Below are 18,437 nucleotides of genomic sequence, written 5' to 3' on the forward strand. Positions count from 1 at the left end.
GGGGGGGGGGGGGGGGGGGGGGGGGGAAATCGATGTTAGTTCATGGTGATACAGGTGCTGAGGTGCAAATTCAACACCTGTTCTGCTGTCCCCGCTCCAAGAGCAGTAATTTATGGTGGAAGAAGGAATTATCAGCCACAGAGGACAACCTTTAGATTTTTTTTGCATGTATTTGGAGTTGCCTTGTGTACATCTGTGGTGGAAAGGTGCTACCTCCGTGTGATCCCTCCTGTCCCTGGGCTACTTGTGCTCACGTTTGGGATGTGAACTTTAGTTCATCCTGGGAGAAAATTTGTGAGACAAATAGTGCACTAGGCTACTTTCAGTAGGTGCTGTGCTAGAGGAAGGCTGTGGTTTTTCTTCCATTTTGTTTCATTACACATTTTAGTCAAGAGATTCACCTAACTGTACAGAATTCTAAAAAACAGAAGTGTTTTCCTCATGGTGATTTATTGTCCTGATACATCGTGTTTAGGAATAACTACTTCTTTATTTTCAGTATTACAATTATCCATGTTAATATTTGGAGGAGAAAGAATTTTGTACTTAGCTTATGATTTTTATTTTTCTTTCTCCAGCTGGAAATCCTCTTTCACAGTGATTTCTCATATTTTCTTTTTCGTATTTTAATTTGACAGAAAATTTCTGACAAATGCTTTTAGTGCTTAAACAGGACAACAATAGTGATGTGGCAGTGATGTGCATGTTAGTCATCTTGACAGCTTGACAACTGATACACTGTGAAGAGAGCTCAGTTTTTTTCTGCAGAAAGAAATGCAGATGTCAAAGGTATCAAGATGTCAGATTTCCTCCACAAAAGAAAGATGGATGGGGGAGCAGATACGGATTGAGGTTTTTAATTTGTGAAGCATTAGACACAAGAAGTGCTGGGTCTCAGTGGTAACACTTTTTTTTTTTTCTTCCTCTTTTCCCTTTAGTGAATCAGAAGCTGTTTATCCCTATTCCATTCTTTCTTCCACTATGTGCCCAAACCACCAGCCACTCCTCAGCTGCATTTGTTTAGGTGTATTCTCTAATGGAATGAAGTTCTTGTTTCACCAGAAGCAAGAAAAGTTGGGGTCCTTGTTAGTAAACCCAGAAATATTTAATTTCTCTTGTTTTCTCAGCACATGCCTGTCAGGGAAATGCCTGGCTTTTCTAAGCTACGTTGAATAATTGTTATGTATTTATGGCTTTTAATACTAAATTCTTAATACTTAATACTAAATTCTCCCTCTCAAGTTATTTTTCGCTTTGATCTTTCAGATGTTCTGAATCTTGATGGTCTTTGGCTAAGAATAATTGATTCAAGAAATCCATTTGTTTTATGTTATCAGAAGTATTTGTGTCAGTGGTGTTCAAAGCCTGATGGTCGATTCCATTTTTTCCCCCAAGCATGCAGGAACATCCATGGTTTGGTCCACGGTGATACAAATACCAGAGGAAGCTGGATGTTGCTATGCAAGGAGGGTAAATGGATGCAGTTTTCCTTTTGCGATGGGGCCACAAATCTGGGCTTTATGGGGAGAAAACCAGCAAAATGAGGTTAGGAGATTTAAGATTAGTCATGTTTCTTTTCCTTTTTATTGTTTCTGTTGTACCCTTATCTTGCTTCTTTCACTGGGGGTAAGTTACACCCAAAATAGATGTTGCTGTGCACTGCACAGCTTGCTTTGGCTACCTGGGAAACAGGCAGGTGTTGAGGGCTCTCCCCTGCCTCTTCCCTGCTTGTTGATGGTGTCATCGCAGTTTGTATTTTATTCATACTCTGCTTCAAACGTGCCCAGGTAGGGCTCAAGCAGCGTTCAATAACATCTCAGTATGGTTTAGATACTGGAGCAGTTCCACGTACTGCATTTGGAAAGGAGGCTTGGTTCTGGCACAATCTCACAGCTAGAAGGCTAAAAAGAAAGAAAAAAGCAAAACCAGCCAGGAGGGATATCCTTTGTTATGCTTTGTGACCTGAGTGTAAGGAATTTTAGATACTCGGCCTGTGAAGAGCGGGCGTGTAATTCTGGTATCACTGGTATTGCTCAGAACGGGATGTAGGATTGACACATCCCAGCAACCAGTGGCAGAGCCAAGGGAAGGGTGCCTATGTGGGGATGGAGTGCCTTTCAGTTTCATCTGGGTTTTTTAGCCAGCACAGTTTTCATTGCATGAATTATTATATCAGAATCCAGAGACCATTAGAGAAGCGCAGAGCCTTGAAAAAAAACCCCAAATTTTTAAAAAAAGCTGTATGCAGTTTTACAACTTAAAGAAGGGAAGGCAAACACAAAGCATCCCTTACCCTGTTTTCCCGAGAGGAAACTGGGCAGCTTCCTAAGTAGCCAAAATAGCCGGTGACAGAAGCCAAAGCAAAAGCCCTGCGTGGCGCAACCGTGGCGGCGGCCCTCCTTTGGGCCACCTCTTGCTTTGGTCTTACTGCCTTCGGCATGCTTGAACGGGAAAGTCAGATTTGAAGGTTAGTGTCTAAAAGTAGATTGCTGTGGTCTCTTGTTAGCATTGCAGAGCAAAATTATAATTGCCACCTTCATTTAGCTGTTTGCTTTAAAGCCTTTTTTTTTTTTTTCCTCCTGAAGTTTATGAACGTAAGGATTTTTTAAGACATAATCCTATTCTACCAGGGTGTTTATATCTCTTTGTCCTTACTGCTTGCTACCTGGGAGTGCTCTTTTTTTTACTCCTGTTTCCTGAAAGAGCTATTTCGTGCATGTCTTTTCCATTACATTTTATAAAACGTTCAATACTTCTTAGCTCTAGTTTAACCTTGTGATGGAGGCATTTACCACCCAGTCGTCGCTCCACGCTCTGTGTGTGCTTGCAAGGAATCACAGTCCCTTTGGAGGGGTATTAAATGTAATACATTTAAAAGGTTGGTTTTTTGCTACATTGCTAATAATTGTCCATTATTATCTTGTGGTTTTAAGTGACATACATTTTAAATACATAGCTGCTAGAATAGTGCTAAAATTTACACCAATTTTGGTAGTGAAGATGCTTGAAAAATCTGGCATCATTTGTGGTAGGCATTGTCTTGGCTCAGTAGATCTGTTAGCATTTCCAGTAACCTTTTCCTTCTCTTGATTTAGGCCTGCATTTTCATCCCAGATGCTTTTGTTTGCATTTTAAAAAAGAAAAAAGTCTGTTCGTTTCTTTTTATGGAAAAAAGCTGAAAATAAATCATATTTAATGGAGAAACTCAGGGCTTTGGAAGGGGAGAAAATATTAATTTCCCCATTCTGTGCATGAATGTTTTAAAGATTCTATGCATTTATGTACTGTCTCTTAGCGGCTTTGATATCCTGATTTTATTCTACTTGTGATGTGTCTTCTTAGGGAAAAGGAGACGTACAATGGGAATTTTGAAATAAAGCCAAGGGGTAGAGCAGAGGAAGATGTGTATAATATTAATAGCAATAATAATGTCACTTAATAAAGTGACGTCTAGAAACCCAAGTCCTTTACCTTTCCATGAAACTTCCACTTGCTGCTTGCAGTTGCTTGGAAATGGGATCTGGATTTCTAAGTTAGATGTGCTTTTAAAATATTACCATTTCCTGTGATAAGTGCATTTTGTTGTTTTTCCAGAAGCCTATTATGTGCTCAAATTGTACTTGCTCATGTTAATATGGAAGTGGCTATTTGGAGCAAAACCATCTGGAAAATATTTTGGCTGTAACACTAAAATTTGTTGTGTTTGTCCAGGGTCATTGACCTGAAAATTATATATTTTTCACCTGCTGCTAATAACCAGAGCTAGTACTGCTAATCCATTCCTGTGACTTCTTCCCTGTAAGCTGCAAGAGGAATTTTATCTTCTCCTAGGACAACCCTAGCTGTCTGGTTTGCAATTTATTTTTTTCCAGAAGTGGCGAAGTTAAAGTTTTGATGTGAGCAGTATCACTTTTTCTATTATTCCCCTCATCAAAATTAGTTCTGCATGTTATGAAATATTTAAAAAAATCCCCACCGCACCAAAACCCCAAACCACAACAAAACAAAAAAAACCCATAAACTGCTTGCCCCTCTCAAAATCTTTCCAAAACTATGCTGCTCTTTTATATCAAAATGAATGAATCGAGTCCAAGAACTTGCTGAGTTTGAGAGGAATTCTTATAGACATAAGATTTTATTTTTTTTTCCCAAATTCCTGAGGTGAATTAGGGTGATTCCAAAGTTCTAGGAAGGACAAAAATCTCCATGTTTTAAGGTGCAGCACAAGCTCCAGCTGCTAAGCCTTAGGGTGAGACTTAGGTGTGGTTTTAGTTACCTCATACCTACCTGTTGTGAAATGGTTCTCGCCTTGTCTGAGGCTCTTGGTCGCTCTTAGAGGCAAGATGTGGTTTTTCATGGTCTGCCAGGCCTGAGCTGCAATGGCAATTCTCATAATTTATCCTTCGTTTGTCTCCGTAACGGTATTTTCCTATGATCTCTTCAGATTCGAGATACCTTTTCTGTTTTAGCGTCACTGGAAAGTATTTTTGGTCTTCAGGAATCAAATGCTCCATGTGGAGAACTGGTGGTTTATGTTACTCTTCACGGTAACTATTTTTATATTGCTGGCAAGAGGGCAAACACTTTTTAATGCAAGCACAAAAAAGTAGTAGCTTTGGTTTCACTGAAAGTATTGCGGTACTACATGATATTTGCCTTGAAACAATCAAATTTCTTTCTCATTTTTTTGTAATGAAGATGACAGTGGCCAACTTCTCTGCAAGTGATTTAATTGAACCTGTAGGTCCTTATCCATAGTCCCTCATTATCATGTAATTTCAGTATTTTTATCCCATCTGTGCTGCTAAATTCATCGTTGTCATATTTGACCTGAAAAGCTCAGAAAGTACCACTTTGAAGCCTAATTCCAATAAGTGTTTCTTGCCAAAAAGTGTAGAACATCTGATTGTTGATGTCTGTACTGTTGATTGTTCCTTTTTACAGTCGGGGTAATCAGTAGCATTAGAGCACTGAGAACTGATCCCTCAACATGAAGAATTTCCTCCCCATCTTCCTGATGCAGGCAGGAGCCACGGCAGTGGGTGACCAATAGTACTAAGTTTGCACCCTTACAAACTTAGTGGATAAATTCAGTGAATTCCAGATTTGGCCTTCAATTTATAGCTATTAAAAAGTGGGTTTCTCGAGGCCCTTTCCAATAATATGATTATGGTGGAACTACTATCTTTTCCTATAAAAAAAATAAGCTAGGAAAAGGAACAAAATCAATTTTGGTTTGGTGGTTTGGGGTTTTTTTTGAGGGTGTGTGTGTCTTATGAGGAGGATGTTGCTCTAAATTTTAGGCTGAAATACGTGCCATTCTTGGGACAGGTTGTTCCCCTGGAAATCATTATCCTTCTCTTGCTGTTGGAATGCACAGTCAATATTAGAAGTATCTTCTGTGTATAATACACCTTGTATTATTTTCTGCAGACCCTTCACAAAAGAAGGAACTTCTGACTAAATGATAGGGGGATGTAGATTTTCGTTGTCTGATTTTTGTCTGTCTCCATTCTATTGGATATTTTGATAAGGCACCTTTTGTGGCATCAGAGTTATTTGTGCATGATTCTTAGCTGGAGGTAACAGCTCCTAACAGCCTTGGGAGATACTGGGAAAGTTCAATTTGCATGAGTTATTTTCTCTCCTAAGCAGAAAGGAAGAGCTTGTTTTATGATACCCAAAGTGATGCTGCAATACAAATGAACTATTTCATATTTTCCAGGGAGACAGGAAACAGGTTGTAGTTGACATGCACACAGTGTGGAAGAAGGTAGTAAATCATGGTGACAAAGATCAACTGTTTGTGAAGTGTCTGCTGTTTAGATGTTTGGGAGTTGTGCTATATTGAAACCAAAGCCTCCTGCCTTAGCATTTATGGCACACATCTATCCCATCCAATGGAAGAGCAAGCGGCTAGGTAGGGGGATGGTTATGGTGCAGGGAATCTGGACCTCCTAAAGGCCATCTCGTGACAGATGTGCCTTGACACATCAGCCTTGACTCCAATCGCATAGACTGTGGATAAAAAAGAAAACCTCTGAATCTAGGGAAAGTCTGTATCTATTTATATGAATGAAAATGCATCGTATTAGGGTAAGGGGACAGCTTGAGGGGGAGCATGGGGCAGTAGAGAGCCATCACTAGTCAACATCACTCAAAAGTTATCCTTTGGTCCTCAAAGTTTTTACATTGTGGCATTTTCCTTCTTTTTTCGTTGTTTTTTTTTTTCCTCAGAGTGATACAATTCCGTCACTTGCAAGTAGAGGATAGGTATGTGATGTGATGTGATTGACAGGTGCCTTACAAGGATGGACCACGAAACTGCATCGCTACAACCATGGCTTGACTTTATTTATATGGAGTTGTAAAGTTAAAACTCTGTGGTATAGGAGGGGAAACTGTTACTGGGTAGAGTAAATCGTGATCCCTAGGACAGAATTATTTTTTTATCCGCTATTGTATAATTCAGCAGGGGCCTTGAGCACAACTCCTGTTTAGTCAGCTCTGAGTCATTTCTGTGATATAGGAAATGGAAGTTATCAGCTGAAAATGAGCTCGGTTCCTCTGAATCTCGAGTGCTTTGGACCTGTTATTCATGGAATTGCTCACAGGCCTTCATGGAAGAGTTTAGAGTTTAATCCTGAATGTAGAAACATGTTTATCTTTCCCTCTCCACACAGACGACCGCATCTGTCTTTGATCCAAGCGGCCGCTTCTGGCTCACGTTATTTTGGGCCTTTGAGTCAGTTACCTGCTGAGAACAGGCTTTAAATTTAAATTTAAGGTGTCTGCTGGAAGTGCATATTGATTCAGGGGATCTTAGCAATGCCTGCCATTGAGTTGTGCTTAGAGGGGGTGATAAATGAGAGACGTGATACTGTCTATTGGTAAATGAGTAAATGCGGCACAGCAGCTGTAATTGGCCTTTTAACATTGATGACTCAATGCTTGAAGCTCAAATGTTGTCAGCTCCCTTATAGATATGCTATGAAGCCAAGGTTTATATTGCTTTTAAAAAGTCTAATATGTGTGTGCAAGTTTGAAAACGTGATAGAGGATATATTCTTAAAATGCCCACAGAAAGAAAGGGAAGAACATTTCTATTTGATTTAGACTGTTCTTCTTTCAACTTAGATGAGCTTCCATCCATCCTCCTTGTAAATTACTGTCTGTTATTAAAGAAGCATGTGCTGTATTTGTTATAAAATTACTCTCTCATCTTTAATTACATTCTGCTTACCCTCTTCATATGACATTAGTGGATGTGTGCGTGCAACCCTTGATGGAGCAGAAGAGTTATCTCCATTTTCGGGTGAGGAGGAGGGTTGTGTCTGTGGCAGGGTAGGACGTTTGATCTGTGGCATCTGTCTTGTCCCTGTCACTGCTGTTGCCATGATGCCTTCCTTTTCTAGCTAGAGTTCTGCCAGAAAAACTTATGCTGAAAGTATATGTTGTCTTTTCTGACAGATTTAGGACTTGCGTGCTTGCAGAATCACCCTTCTCACTGTGCTGTGTCATTAGAGCTGGCATCAGCAGTGGTGCTCCTTTCCCAGCCCCGGTGTTTATGAGTGTGCCACAAGGATGTGCTCAGAGGGCTTCTTGTTTGGTGACGTCTTCCCTCTCTGCTGCCTGCTCTTGACTTTGCACTTCTGAAAGTTTGGTGAAGTCCCGTGTTTGTGTGAGGTCAAACTGAAGGGATTAAATGATGTCCTTTTATGTAGGCGTGGGAGGGAGACTGAACTTTAGATTTCTAATGGTCTGGCTGGCGGGCAGCTATCACTGGACAGGGAACACCCATTTGGATTTTATGCAGTCATAATTATAACTTTGTAATATCAAAGGTAACTTTAATCTATGTGAAGCACTTCTCATATTGTCCTTGCGTACTGTACTTGGCTAAACTCAAACTAAAAATTAAATATAGCTTGAATCGCTTAGAACTCTGGTTTGCTTTCCATGCTGGGGCTGTAAAGATCTTCATAAGCATTCAATTAACCCCTGAACATCTAAGGATGCTCATTTTACAGATGACAGCACTCTGGCAGAATTGGATGAAATGAGTTTTATTATGTTTCACAGTTAAGAGTAGCTCGTGGCAGGCTAGAGGAATAAAAGCATAGGAAGAAACCCTGTCTGGCTGAAATTACTGTTCCTCTAAGCTCTGAGTGGTACATGCTGGAAAAATGATTATCAGCCAAATGGGAAATCTTTTCTTCTATTCCTTTGAAGCAAAATAATATGCTGACACTTCTCTTTATCCACTGATTTTTTTGGAAAGCATTAATTAAAAAAAAAAAAAATCACAACTCCTTATGTGGATCTGGAGTCAGTTCCCTGGAATGAATGCTCAATATAAAATAAATTCTTAATAGGTAAAAAGAAAGACATCCATTACATAGCAGCTGGCATAAATCTTCTAATGAGGATGAAATCCATGTAAATGAATCATTACAGTAAATTGTTGTAATTAGGATTTATTCATGACAAAGGTCTCATAATTATATAATCAACTTTTAGTGTATTAAGATTTATAGTCTGAACTCTTAATTCCGTTTTATTCATTTAGAAGCAGAATTTGGTAGGGGAGGAGTGTTTTCAGGAGGCTGTCTTGCCACATGCTCTCAACTGTAGATGGAATTGGATTCCTTTGCAAATATCATCTAATTCTGGTCTTGCAGAAGGCTCAAATTCCCCTCTGGCAACAATAAAACTGTTAGCAGTTTAAAAGGTCTCCCCAAATACTGAAGTCAAAGCTTCAAGGGCAAATTTTAAGTGCCAGATGTTTTATTAAGGGCCTTCAGTTAACGGTAGCAACCGGGCGTGCGTGGTGGGAAAGCGCCGTCGACCCGACGCGGGACAAAGCTGCTGCCATCTCATTGTCCAGGCTGTGAAAAAAAAAAAATCAGCTTCTGGTTTTGATCTCGGTCCTCGCCAGGTGGATGGGAGCAGCAGCGAGAGTGAGAGCAGAGGCTTAAAGTCACCCGCAGCCCCGCTGGGGCTGGGCAGTTCTCTGCGGGTGGGATGGCCGAGGCCGCTGGGGCAGGCGGAGGCATGAAGGCTTGCTGCTCTCTCCTGTTGAAAAGAATAACGTTTATCTGCTGGGCTGTCAGCCTGACAGTTTGAAAACCATTACCCAAAACAATTTTTAAAGCAGTTTCCAAGTTCCTTCTCGGCAAAGCTGGAAGGCTTCCAGCGAGAGGCTGTAAACCACCGAAATCACTGTGCTTTGGGGGCTCTCGTGGAGGCAAGCTTGAGTGGACGTACTGGATGTGACACTCTGGCTTGGAATTGGAATAGATTTTTTTTCAGCCCTCTCAAGTTTTAAGAAGTCTGGATTACAATTACAAATTTTCTTGTCTCCTTTCCAAGTCAACGCTGTTTAATAGATTTTAAAGGCTAATTCTTCTTGTGTGCCATTCCCCATCCTTCCCGCTCCTACTAAAATTTAATAAGCAGCTGTGTTGCAGTGATTTGGCTCTTTTTGGCTCCAAGAAAAGTCCTTTACCCACTGCAGTCACAACAGTGAGAACATCCTCAGGCTGGTTTTAATTACAGCAATATCTGCAAATATCCCTAAAGCTTGGAGGACGATTTTACATCTAATCTGTTGCAGGTGGGGTTTGGAATTGACGTTGATCCAACATAGCTATAAGGGGTTATGGTTGTTTTCTTGGGTAATTTTTTTTTTTCCCCTGCATTATGCTGCAGTGCTGAAGTAGCCTCAGTGCTGCAGCACTTCTGTCCCCTGGTTTTCTGTTTAACCTGATGTCGAATACATTGAACCACTTTGTCCTGTGCTCCCCAGCAAGGGGAGGAGCACACACAAAAGTCCTGGTACCTTACCCCATTCTGCTGTTCTCCTGCCTGTGTTAATGCTCTGTTCTAACCACCTATAAATCGTTCAGAAGAGCAGATGACCTCCTGTGCTTTACTGTGTAAGATCCATCTGACAGTGTAAGAAGCTCATACGACAGCTTCTCAGATTTTTGCAGGTACTGTCAGAATCTAAAAGTGGTTTAAGCCTCGTTTGTAATGCTGGGTTAGGTAACTTGATGAGTTTTGCTTTATAAGGGAAAAATATTTTTTATTATATCTCCCAATAGAAAAACATTCTTATATAAATTTAGAATTGGCTTGGCTGGGGTTATTTAGTTTACTTACTTATGAAGCAAAACCAGAGTGGTGTACTTCTGAACTCTAGAACTTTTCCAGAGATGATTTTTAAAGAACGTAGCTTCTTTTTTTCCTTTTCCTTTGTTTTTCCTAGAACTCCAGATGAACTCGGTGCAATCTTCTTTCCCCCTTTCCTCCCCCTTCCCCATTTAATTAAGGCTCAGAATTCAGGTACTCAAAACCCATGAGATTTAATAAGTTGGAGGCCATTAATGAATCAGGATGAATGCATCCTCTGTTTTCTACTCTTTGCTAAATCTAGAGGCGGGACTGGGTCATGGTGTCTTTGCCTGTTGCTGGTACTACTGTGAACCTTCTTAATCAAGTTGAGTTCCCTCTTTACAGCTGTAGGGATTTTTGTCTTCACTCTTCCAACTGAGAGGGCTGCTCCTGAACTTCATGGCTTGAATGCTTAGGAATCGGCTTCGAATTTCCAGCCTACATTTGTGTTGGTGGGTAGTTTAGAGCCACTTGCCCTCGTGTCAGCAGTATATCCTTAAGCCTGAAGAGTTCTTTTTCTCTTCTCAGTGTTTATCTGTGAATACACTGATTGATGATAATCCTCTCTGAACACATTTGGATCCACTCCTACACCGTGGGCTCTCAGCTATAGCAGTTTGCCCTACAGTCCTGTTCACCTCTGCCCACCAGAGGGGTTTAAATAGTGCAAGTGCTCAGCACCCCGCATCTGATCTCTCCTGTGCTTGATTCCCTTTCTCCACTGGACAAAACTGGATAGTCCTTCAGTGCATTGCAGCTTTTATTCACCTTAAGTTCTGTGCCACCTTAAGTAATTGAAAAGCCTTCACTGCAGCCGTGCAATCAAAGCAATTGCAGCATGGCCTGGAGTTAACCTGCACTGAGAGCTAGCTACGTTGGCCTTTTTCTGTTCTCTCTCAGCCTTTTCATTAATTATTTTACAATATAATCATATTTTCAAATACCATCGTGCCTGATGTTGCTTAACATATTCTGTGCACGGTCCATCAGTGGAATTTCATTGTTTTTTTTCAATATTACTTTTGGATTTAGTTGGAGAGACCTAAGATTTGGTTTTTCAATCACCTGTTTGTCTGCCTCAAAATTTAAAAGTCTAATCACCTGCCCACCAGAGTAATTAAAGATTGGAAGAAAGATTTGCCTTGCAAATATTGCACATGCAATGAAGTAGGAAAATGTGCTGATTTATGCTTGTGGATTAAAAGTTTGATTGATTGCTTTATGAAGCCCTGAAGTTAGCCACCAGCATCTAAGAAAAATCATGTTCATTGTTATGGTACGTGTCAGCTCGCCTGGCAATTGACTGGAAAATCTTCTAAAGCTTTTAACGCGGGTACTGCTGTAAAGAAATGTCACTTCTGTCTCGTGCAGGATTTCTCTTTCTGCAGAGCGATTCCATCCGTGCAGCGTATGGCTGGGAGGGAAACACCAACCTGAATTGTAGCTGAGGGCTGGAGAGTGACGTGCGTACCAATCTGGCAGCCAGTGCAGAGCTTTTGGGGAAAAAAGCCACTGTAAATGATAGATGTTCTGGGGGGACGGGTTGTCAGCTGCCTGCGTGTACATACACACCCCCCACCTGTCGCGCTCTCTTGTACACAACACTACCATCCATCATCTGTTTCAGGTTTTTGCTGTTTTTCAGAAATAGAATTTTTTTTTTTTTAGTGTGTCTTCACGGGTTTTAAAACAGCTAGACTAGCTAACAGCTGCAGTTCTCTCTCAGGGGAGACCTCCTGGCCCTCTGCAACTCCCTGCCCGGAGGGGGCAGAGAGGGGGGATGAGTCTCTGGAGCCAAGGCCCCAGCGCCAGGCCCCGAGGGAATGGCCTCAAGCTGCCCAGGGCAGGGTCAGGCTGGCTCTGAGGAAGGATTTCTGTGCAGAAGGGGCTGTTGGGCGTTGGAATGGGCTGCCCAGGGCAGGGGGGAGTCCCCGGGATCCCTGGAGGGGTTGAAGAGTCGGGCTGAGCCAGCGCTGAGGGGTCTGGGGGAGTTGGGAAGGGTCAGGGGGAGGGTCATGGTTGGGCTGGAGGAGCTGCAAGGGCTTTTCCAACCCAGATAACTCTGTGATTTAAGGAAGGTATCAGCTACTAGTTTCTGAAGGATTGGCTACACTCCCTAGAGCATAAATAAACCTGTTGGCAGCTGATGGCTTCATGTCATTAACTGCAGTGTACATTGGCATCATGTCCCTTTGAAGTTACTCCATATGTGCTCCTCTGATGTATTCCAGCTCCCTGCACTGGCCCTGTCCTTTGGCACGGGCATAGCCCAGGTGCACTCCTGGGCCCTGACCACTCTTTGCTGTGCAGGAGGGCAGATGGATGCTAAAAAGTGGTTTTGGTTGATAATGGCCGAAGAGGTCTTGTGAGTTCATGCTGAGTGCCAGCTGTGCTGTCCAGTTCACAAAAAACTCACTCTTGTACAGCTCAGAGTAGTTCTGCTGCAGCTGGGCTCGGTGGTACCACGTGTAGCAGATTTCAGGTGTCATCTGAAGGACAGTCAAATGTGATGTGTTAATTCCACGGCTCTTATTTCTCTTTTGTTTTATGCCTTTTAGGGTGTTTCAAAGATGACCGTATTGTATTCTGGACGTGGATGTTTTCAACGTACTTTATGGAGAAATGGGCCCCCCGGCAAGATGATATGCTCTTCTATGTCCGCCGGAAACTGTCCTATGTCAGTGGTGATAGTACAGAGGGGAAAAAGGTGAGTAATGATGTATTTTAACCTGAGGAATTTAAGGTAACGTGGGATTTGGTGTTCTGGAGTATCTGACACATATGAAGAACTTACAGACTGAGGGTAAGGAGTCTCCAGCTCTGCCCTCCACAAGAAGTTATGTAAAAACTGGCCCATAGAGAAATACAGTGGTTAAATGCTGTGAAGAGCAGCAGGCTAAGTGAGCTTTGGTCACACCCACTTAAGGAGATCAGAGACTTTGCCTGCTTTTTTGGGAAGCTTTTGTGTTGGTCAACCTGCTTTCAGGGGGAAAGGGAGGACAGCCATGCTGATTTTTGGTTTGCTTTGCAATGATGATGCTTTACAGTTTGAAATCTGTAGAAAGAGAGGAGTAAAGGAGGAGGAAGATGGTCAATTTGGTATTTCTAGAAAAACCCTTCATGAGATAACAGAGCATCAGGAATGAACATCTACTGAGTACTTAGTAGCAGAGTACATGCAGCCTCCTGGAGCTGGGATACAGTAGTGACAAACAGGGGGGAAACGACTCTACTCTCATAATCTACATTTCAGACAATATGCCCTCCTGTAGAAGTACTCTTTTCTTGAAAAAACACGTGATCAGGAAGCCTAGTGCTGCTGCACAGGTATTTTCCCATTAGAGGTTTGAGAAACTTCTCAGCATTTTATAGCAATTTTTATCTTAGTTGGGGAAAACAGGAGCAAGAGAAATGATAGTTTTATTGGGAATTAAGGAGACGGTTGCAGAGGATCAAAAGCAGGAATGTAAATGGAGGAAGGAAGGACTGGGATTAACTTCCTGACATCAGTAAATAGTTTACACTGCTGTTGAATCACAGATGTATGCTCGTGGTGTACAGGAGAGTGTTTTTACCGGGTATACCAGGGTTCTCTGCCTTTAAATGTGGTGACATAAAGAACCGTAGTTGTCAACTCCCTTGAGAAAAGGATCCCAGAAGATTGTCCCACATTTTTTTTGAGATACAGGAAATAGGCAGAATTATCTTCTCTCTTCCCCCCCCCACCCCTCCAAGTTCCACTGTGAAAACACTGAGGAGAAGATGGCAAAACACTTATTTCTCTGTCAGAGGAGTGGTTGAAAAGTCTTCAGTCAGCAGACTTGGAGCTTTAAGACTTTTGGAGGAAACTTTCATCCTAATCGTTGTTTAAATGACTGTAAATGCATTGCTGTTTCACATCAAACAATACTGTGGTTTTGTTCAGCCTAATAAAAGCGTGGATTGTTTGACCTCTTGTCCTTCCCTACAAGGGAGGTGAAGCTCAGAGGAAGCCTGGTTGCTTAAATTCATTCACAGTCAATCTCCGTTTAACTTATTAATCAGTTTAAAGTGTTTGAACCTCTCATGGAGAAGAGACAGGGAAATAAACCCTTTCATTTGCTCCCAGAGCTTTATTTAAGCCACCTAAAAGCATCATAGATAATTTTTATTTGTGAGGGCGTTTCATAAGTGGTAGTTACTACAAAATCAGCATCAGTGAATTGCTTTCCGTAACAGCGAAGGTGGGGAGCGTGCCTTATAGCACACAGTATTTTATAACTCCCCCTTGACTGTTTGCATTTTGCTCAGCCTCTGAGAAATGAACCTTTCTTGTGACTTTGAAGTACTTTGGATGCTTTGTGAAACTTCATAGGTTGGTGATTTTATTTTTGGTATCTGTACAGCTCTCTTCCTGTTTGATTTTTGCAGTTCCAGCCCCTCTTGTATCTAATTTTTGAGTCTGTCCTGTGCAGTGAGATGCCAAGCAGCTACTCTTTGAATTATGACTAGACAGGTTTTTATTTTACTTTGCAGTTTGGGCCGTTCTTTCTTGAAAGGTGATGTCAAAATACCAAAATCATGTCATTAAAAAGGGAAGAAGCTGGAGACTGATATTTATAGAAGCCAAATACAACTTCAGGCATCCCTGCCACCCACCAAAGTGTGTGCTCTCATTCACATCCCCAGAGGTAGACTGGAAAGGTGGGAGAAGGGGAAGGGTCCAGAACTGTTTTGGTGGCGAAGGGCTAGAACCAGCACTGCCCTGTTGGCTCCTGCCTCACACCCAGGCTGTGCTGAACACTCTGGTGATGATTTCTCCCTGAAAATGAACTTGTAGGTAAACATAGAAGTGGGTTCTTTGAGGCTTGGGTGTATGGTGAAGCCAAGTTCATCGTAGTTCTTCCATGGACACTACATATCTGCCCTGTGCTTGCCTGGCTGTTGGAGGTTTTGACTGAAGAATGCTGCTAGAGATGTGTGAGGTGAATCGTTGTCCTGTGCCATCTCAGAGCATTGGTTTATATTCATGAAAATAAGATCCGCACAGCTTTGAGCACGGGAATCTTCTGTAGGGCTGATGACAACAACAAAACCAGCTTGAGTGGGGAGGGGCTGTTTGTCTGAACGCTGACAATGGTGGTGTTTGTTTTCTGAGGTGATGAGCTCATGTTTGCATCATTGGCGTGCCGTGCTGTGATGATTCATGTCAGCGAGAAGCAAGCGTCGATTTATCAAACGGTTTTCCGGTTTTGATGGCTGTCCTGTGTGATTTTAAAGTCATTTCTGCTTGTGGGTTTTTTTTTCTGTGCTTACTGGAGCTGAAGAGTGTCAGCAATAACATTTGATTTTAAGTCGAAGTGTAATAGAGGATAAGCAGAAAAAAACCTGATAGGACCAAGATTAGAGGTTCTGTTCAATTTTAAGGCTGTGTGAGAAGGGCTTTGGATGCAGCTTAGTCGCAGCAGCTTGAAGTAATAAATCTTGCAGTATGATAGTGATGATGGTGAACTTCTCTAACGTCATCATTTTTTTTTTTTTTAAAAGGCCTTTTAAATGATCTGCTTCATAGACCCCCTGCTCTAAGCAACTTTCCATTTGCTTCTATTTCCACCCCATCAATTTCTAAACTGCTCATGTATGGGTGAAACAGCAAGGGTTTAATATGGCCCATGCCAGGGCAGAGCTGCCGTGTTGAATTCTGGGCTATATCCATTACACAGATTCTTGAATCCCAGAGAAGTGCATCCAACTCCATGTCACGATAACCTGCAGCTTTTCTTGCCAAGTTTTGAAGATACTTCTTCTCTCGGTGTCTTTAAGCAAAACCACAGACCCCACCTGTCAGGATCTGTGCAGGCAGGACACCGTGGAGCATAGCTCTTGGCAAAGTTAAGGGATGTAATAGGCTTTTTTAAGGTGGAATCCCTTTGACTTGTCCCTCTTTAGGCACTGTTCAGACTCAAAAAACCCCTTTGCTGCTGCTCACACAGCAGCTGATGTGACCTGCTGGAAAACGTAAGCCATGATCTGCACTTACAAAGGGTCCTGTACATTGCCAAAACCTACAGCTTTAGAAGACTGAAGTGATTGGGCTTGGGATTCTGGTTTTAAAATGGTATTAGATCAAGATTTAATATCTCTGGCTCTTTCCAGTGCAAAAGGTATTTGTGAAGGATTATGCTTTTACAGCAGCAAGCTTCTAATCTTTCTGTAGAGAGATGCTCTATGGAAGGTGCTGGCATGGTGTTGACAGACACCTGCTGAGAAGGGAGGCTAAGGTAAAACCTCAGAGCAGAGCTAGGTTGTATTAACCCCTTCAGCCTTGCTTTGTCACCTGCAAAGGGTGCTGTATTTATAGAGGAAAGCAATAAAAAGGATAAATTTAAGACACTGTTGGTGTGTGTTCAGAGCTTGCCTGGATTTTGGAGTAGGTCCTGTTTTCCTCAGCATCCTATAAGTGTGGAGGAGTAGAGTTGCTGCCAAATGCATGGGGTAGTCATTCAGGCTGTTAAGTCTTCAGAAAGCTTGAGCTACTGGTGTTGTGGCTGTAGCTTCAGAAACAGAACAGGAGCCATGGTTTACACGTTTATGTGCATCTGGACCTGTGACACAACAAATATTGGCTGAGGTGGGAGACCAGTTAGTTTCCAAAGCTAAATGACTTGAGGCACATGACTCCCACTGAAAATCACAGGATTTTCATAGCTGAATCTCTAATTCACTGTCACCATCTGGCTGGCTGGAAGATTCGACAACCTGAACTCAGCATCTAGCAGAAATGCAAGTTTTAAAAAGCTTCTGTTGCTGCCTCTGTTGTACCTTTCAGAGCAGTGGGTTTGTTTTTTTGGTGGTTTTTTTTTTTTTTGGACGTTGTAAGCAAACAGGACATCTGTTTGTATACTTCACGGCAGTCCCACATCACCCTCTGAATGCATCAGAGAAATAAACGGCCAAAAAAATGCATCTCTCTGGCCAACTAAATTCTCTCCTTGTACACGGATGGTATGTGGGAACAAACAAGGATTGCAACATGTGCAAGTCAATACAGAGGGACAGCTGTTCTGCCTCAGCTCTTCTGTTGCGAGAAGTTTGTGGAGGTGTTGCAGTGAGCAGGGAACAGGGGCTCCTGCAGAAGAGGACAGCAGCAACGCGTCGCTCTCGTTTTGAAACCTGAAAAAGGAATGCTGGCATTATCAGATTGATCTTCTGTAAGTTGCTCAACTTCTTAAGTGTAAAGATTTGGCTTTTCTGTTACAATTATCCTTCTCGGAAATTCCTGTGCACTCTCGTGTTGTGCTCATGTTTGGTTGTCTAAATATGTGAACACGAAGTGTTAACCATAAATTGAGTCTCAAAAGAACCCTCTTAGGTTGAAGTTTTAGAAGGCAGGTATTTATTGCAGCCCTGGATGCATGGGGGGGTCACTTCACCTAGCATGCACACACTAAAATGAAAGTTGATCCTTTATATACCTGAAAGACATGAATATTCATACATTTTCCAAGAAGTCTCTGCCTTTCCACCTTCCTACTACATTTACAGAACGCTGGCGTTGCAAAACTACACTACACATGCCGGGGGGGTCTCGGGTGGCCGTTTGGGCAGTTACCCCCCCCACTCCTTTTTCCATTTTATGGTCATGAGTCTTTTTGAGGACAATTTCTTCTCCTTGGATGTTTCCCAGCTCTGTTGTCCAGCCAAGTTGTTCTTTCTTGTTTGAGCATTTCTGCTAGGATGTGTCTATTCTCAAGGTTAGGATAGCTTCTCTGTACACCTTAATGACTCGGGCCTTGTTAAATACAAAGTTAAACATTGTTTGGTAAAAGAATTTCTTAAAATTTGCCCTCTTGGAAACTTCCAGGTGTACACAATTGGGTATGACATGCCCATATAAGATATAATAGAGTGCTTCTCTTACCACTAATTGTTACAGAGCTCAACTTGCAGGCGTCAAAGGGAGCTGCTCCTTGACATCCTCTGTTCCTGGTGCATTTTTTTGCAAAACTGTCTCAGTTTCCTACGTGTGCTGTGACAGATTGCTGGGTAGAAGTGAAGAATGCTGCCACAGGTGTGACAAGAACATCTCTTTCCACACAGAACTGGCTCTGGGTGTCTGTGACCTGGAATATACTTGTGACATACCTGGCAGGCTAATGAGCATTCAGGGTGGAGGTGTTTTCATATTTCTGTCCTACTTCCAGAGTAAATTTGTGTCTGAGGCAAAGCGAACATGCAGCTGAAATATCCTCGTGGTGTCACAGCCGGTAAACTCAGGACTT

General features: G+C 42.1%; 1 protein-coding gene across 1 annotated transcript in view; it reads left to right on the forward strand.

The window, feature by feature from the left end:
• The window catches only part of KIAA0930 (KIAA0930 ortholog), a 73,537-nt gene that overhangs the window by 23,655 nt on the left and 31,445 nt on the right, over positions 1-18,437 (forward strand). The window contains exon 2 of the mRNA XM_026864458.1: positions 12,735-12,883. Within this exon, the coding sequence (XP_026720259.1) occupies positions 12,735-12,883 (149 nt within the window). The remainder of the gene's footprint in view (positions 1-12,734; positions 12,884-18,437) is intronic.

Source organism: Athene cunicularia, assembly GCF_003259725.1.
Source record: "Athene cunicularia isolate RWA chromosome 1 unlocalized genomic scaffold, athCun1 chr1_part2, whole genome shotgun sequence".
NCBI lineage: Eukaryota > Metazoa > Chordata > Aves > Strigiformes > Strigidae > Athene > Athene cunicularia.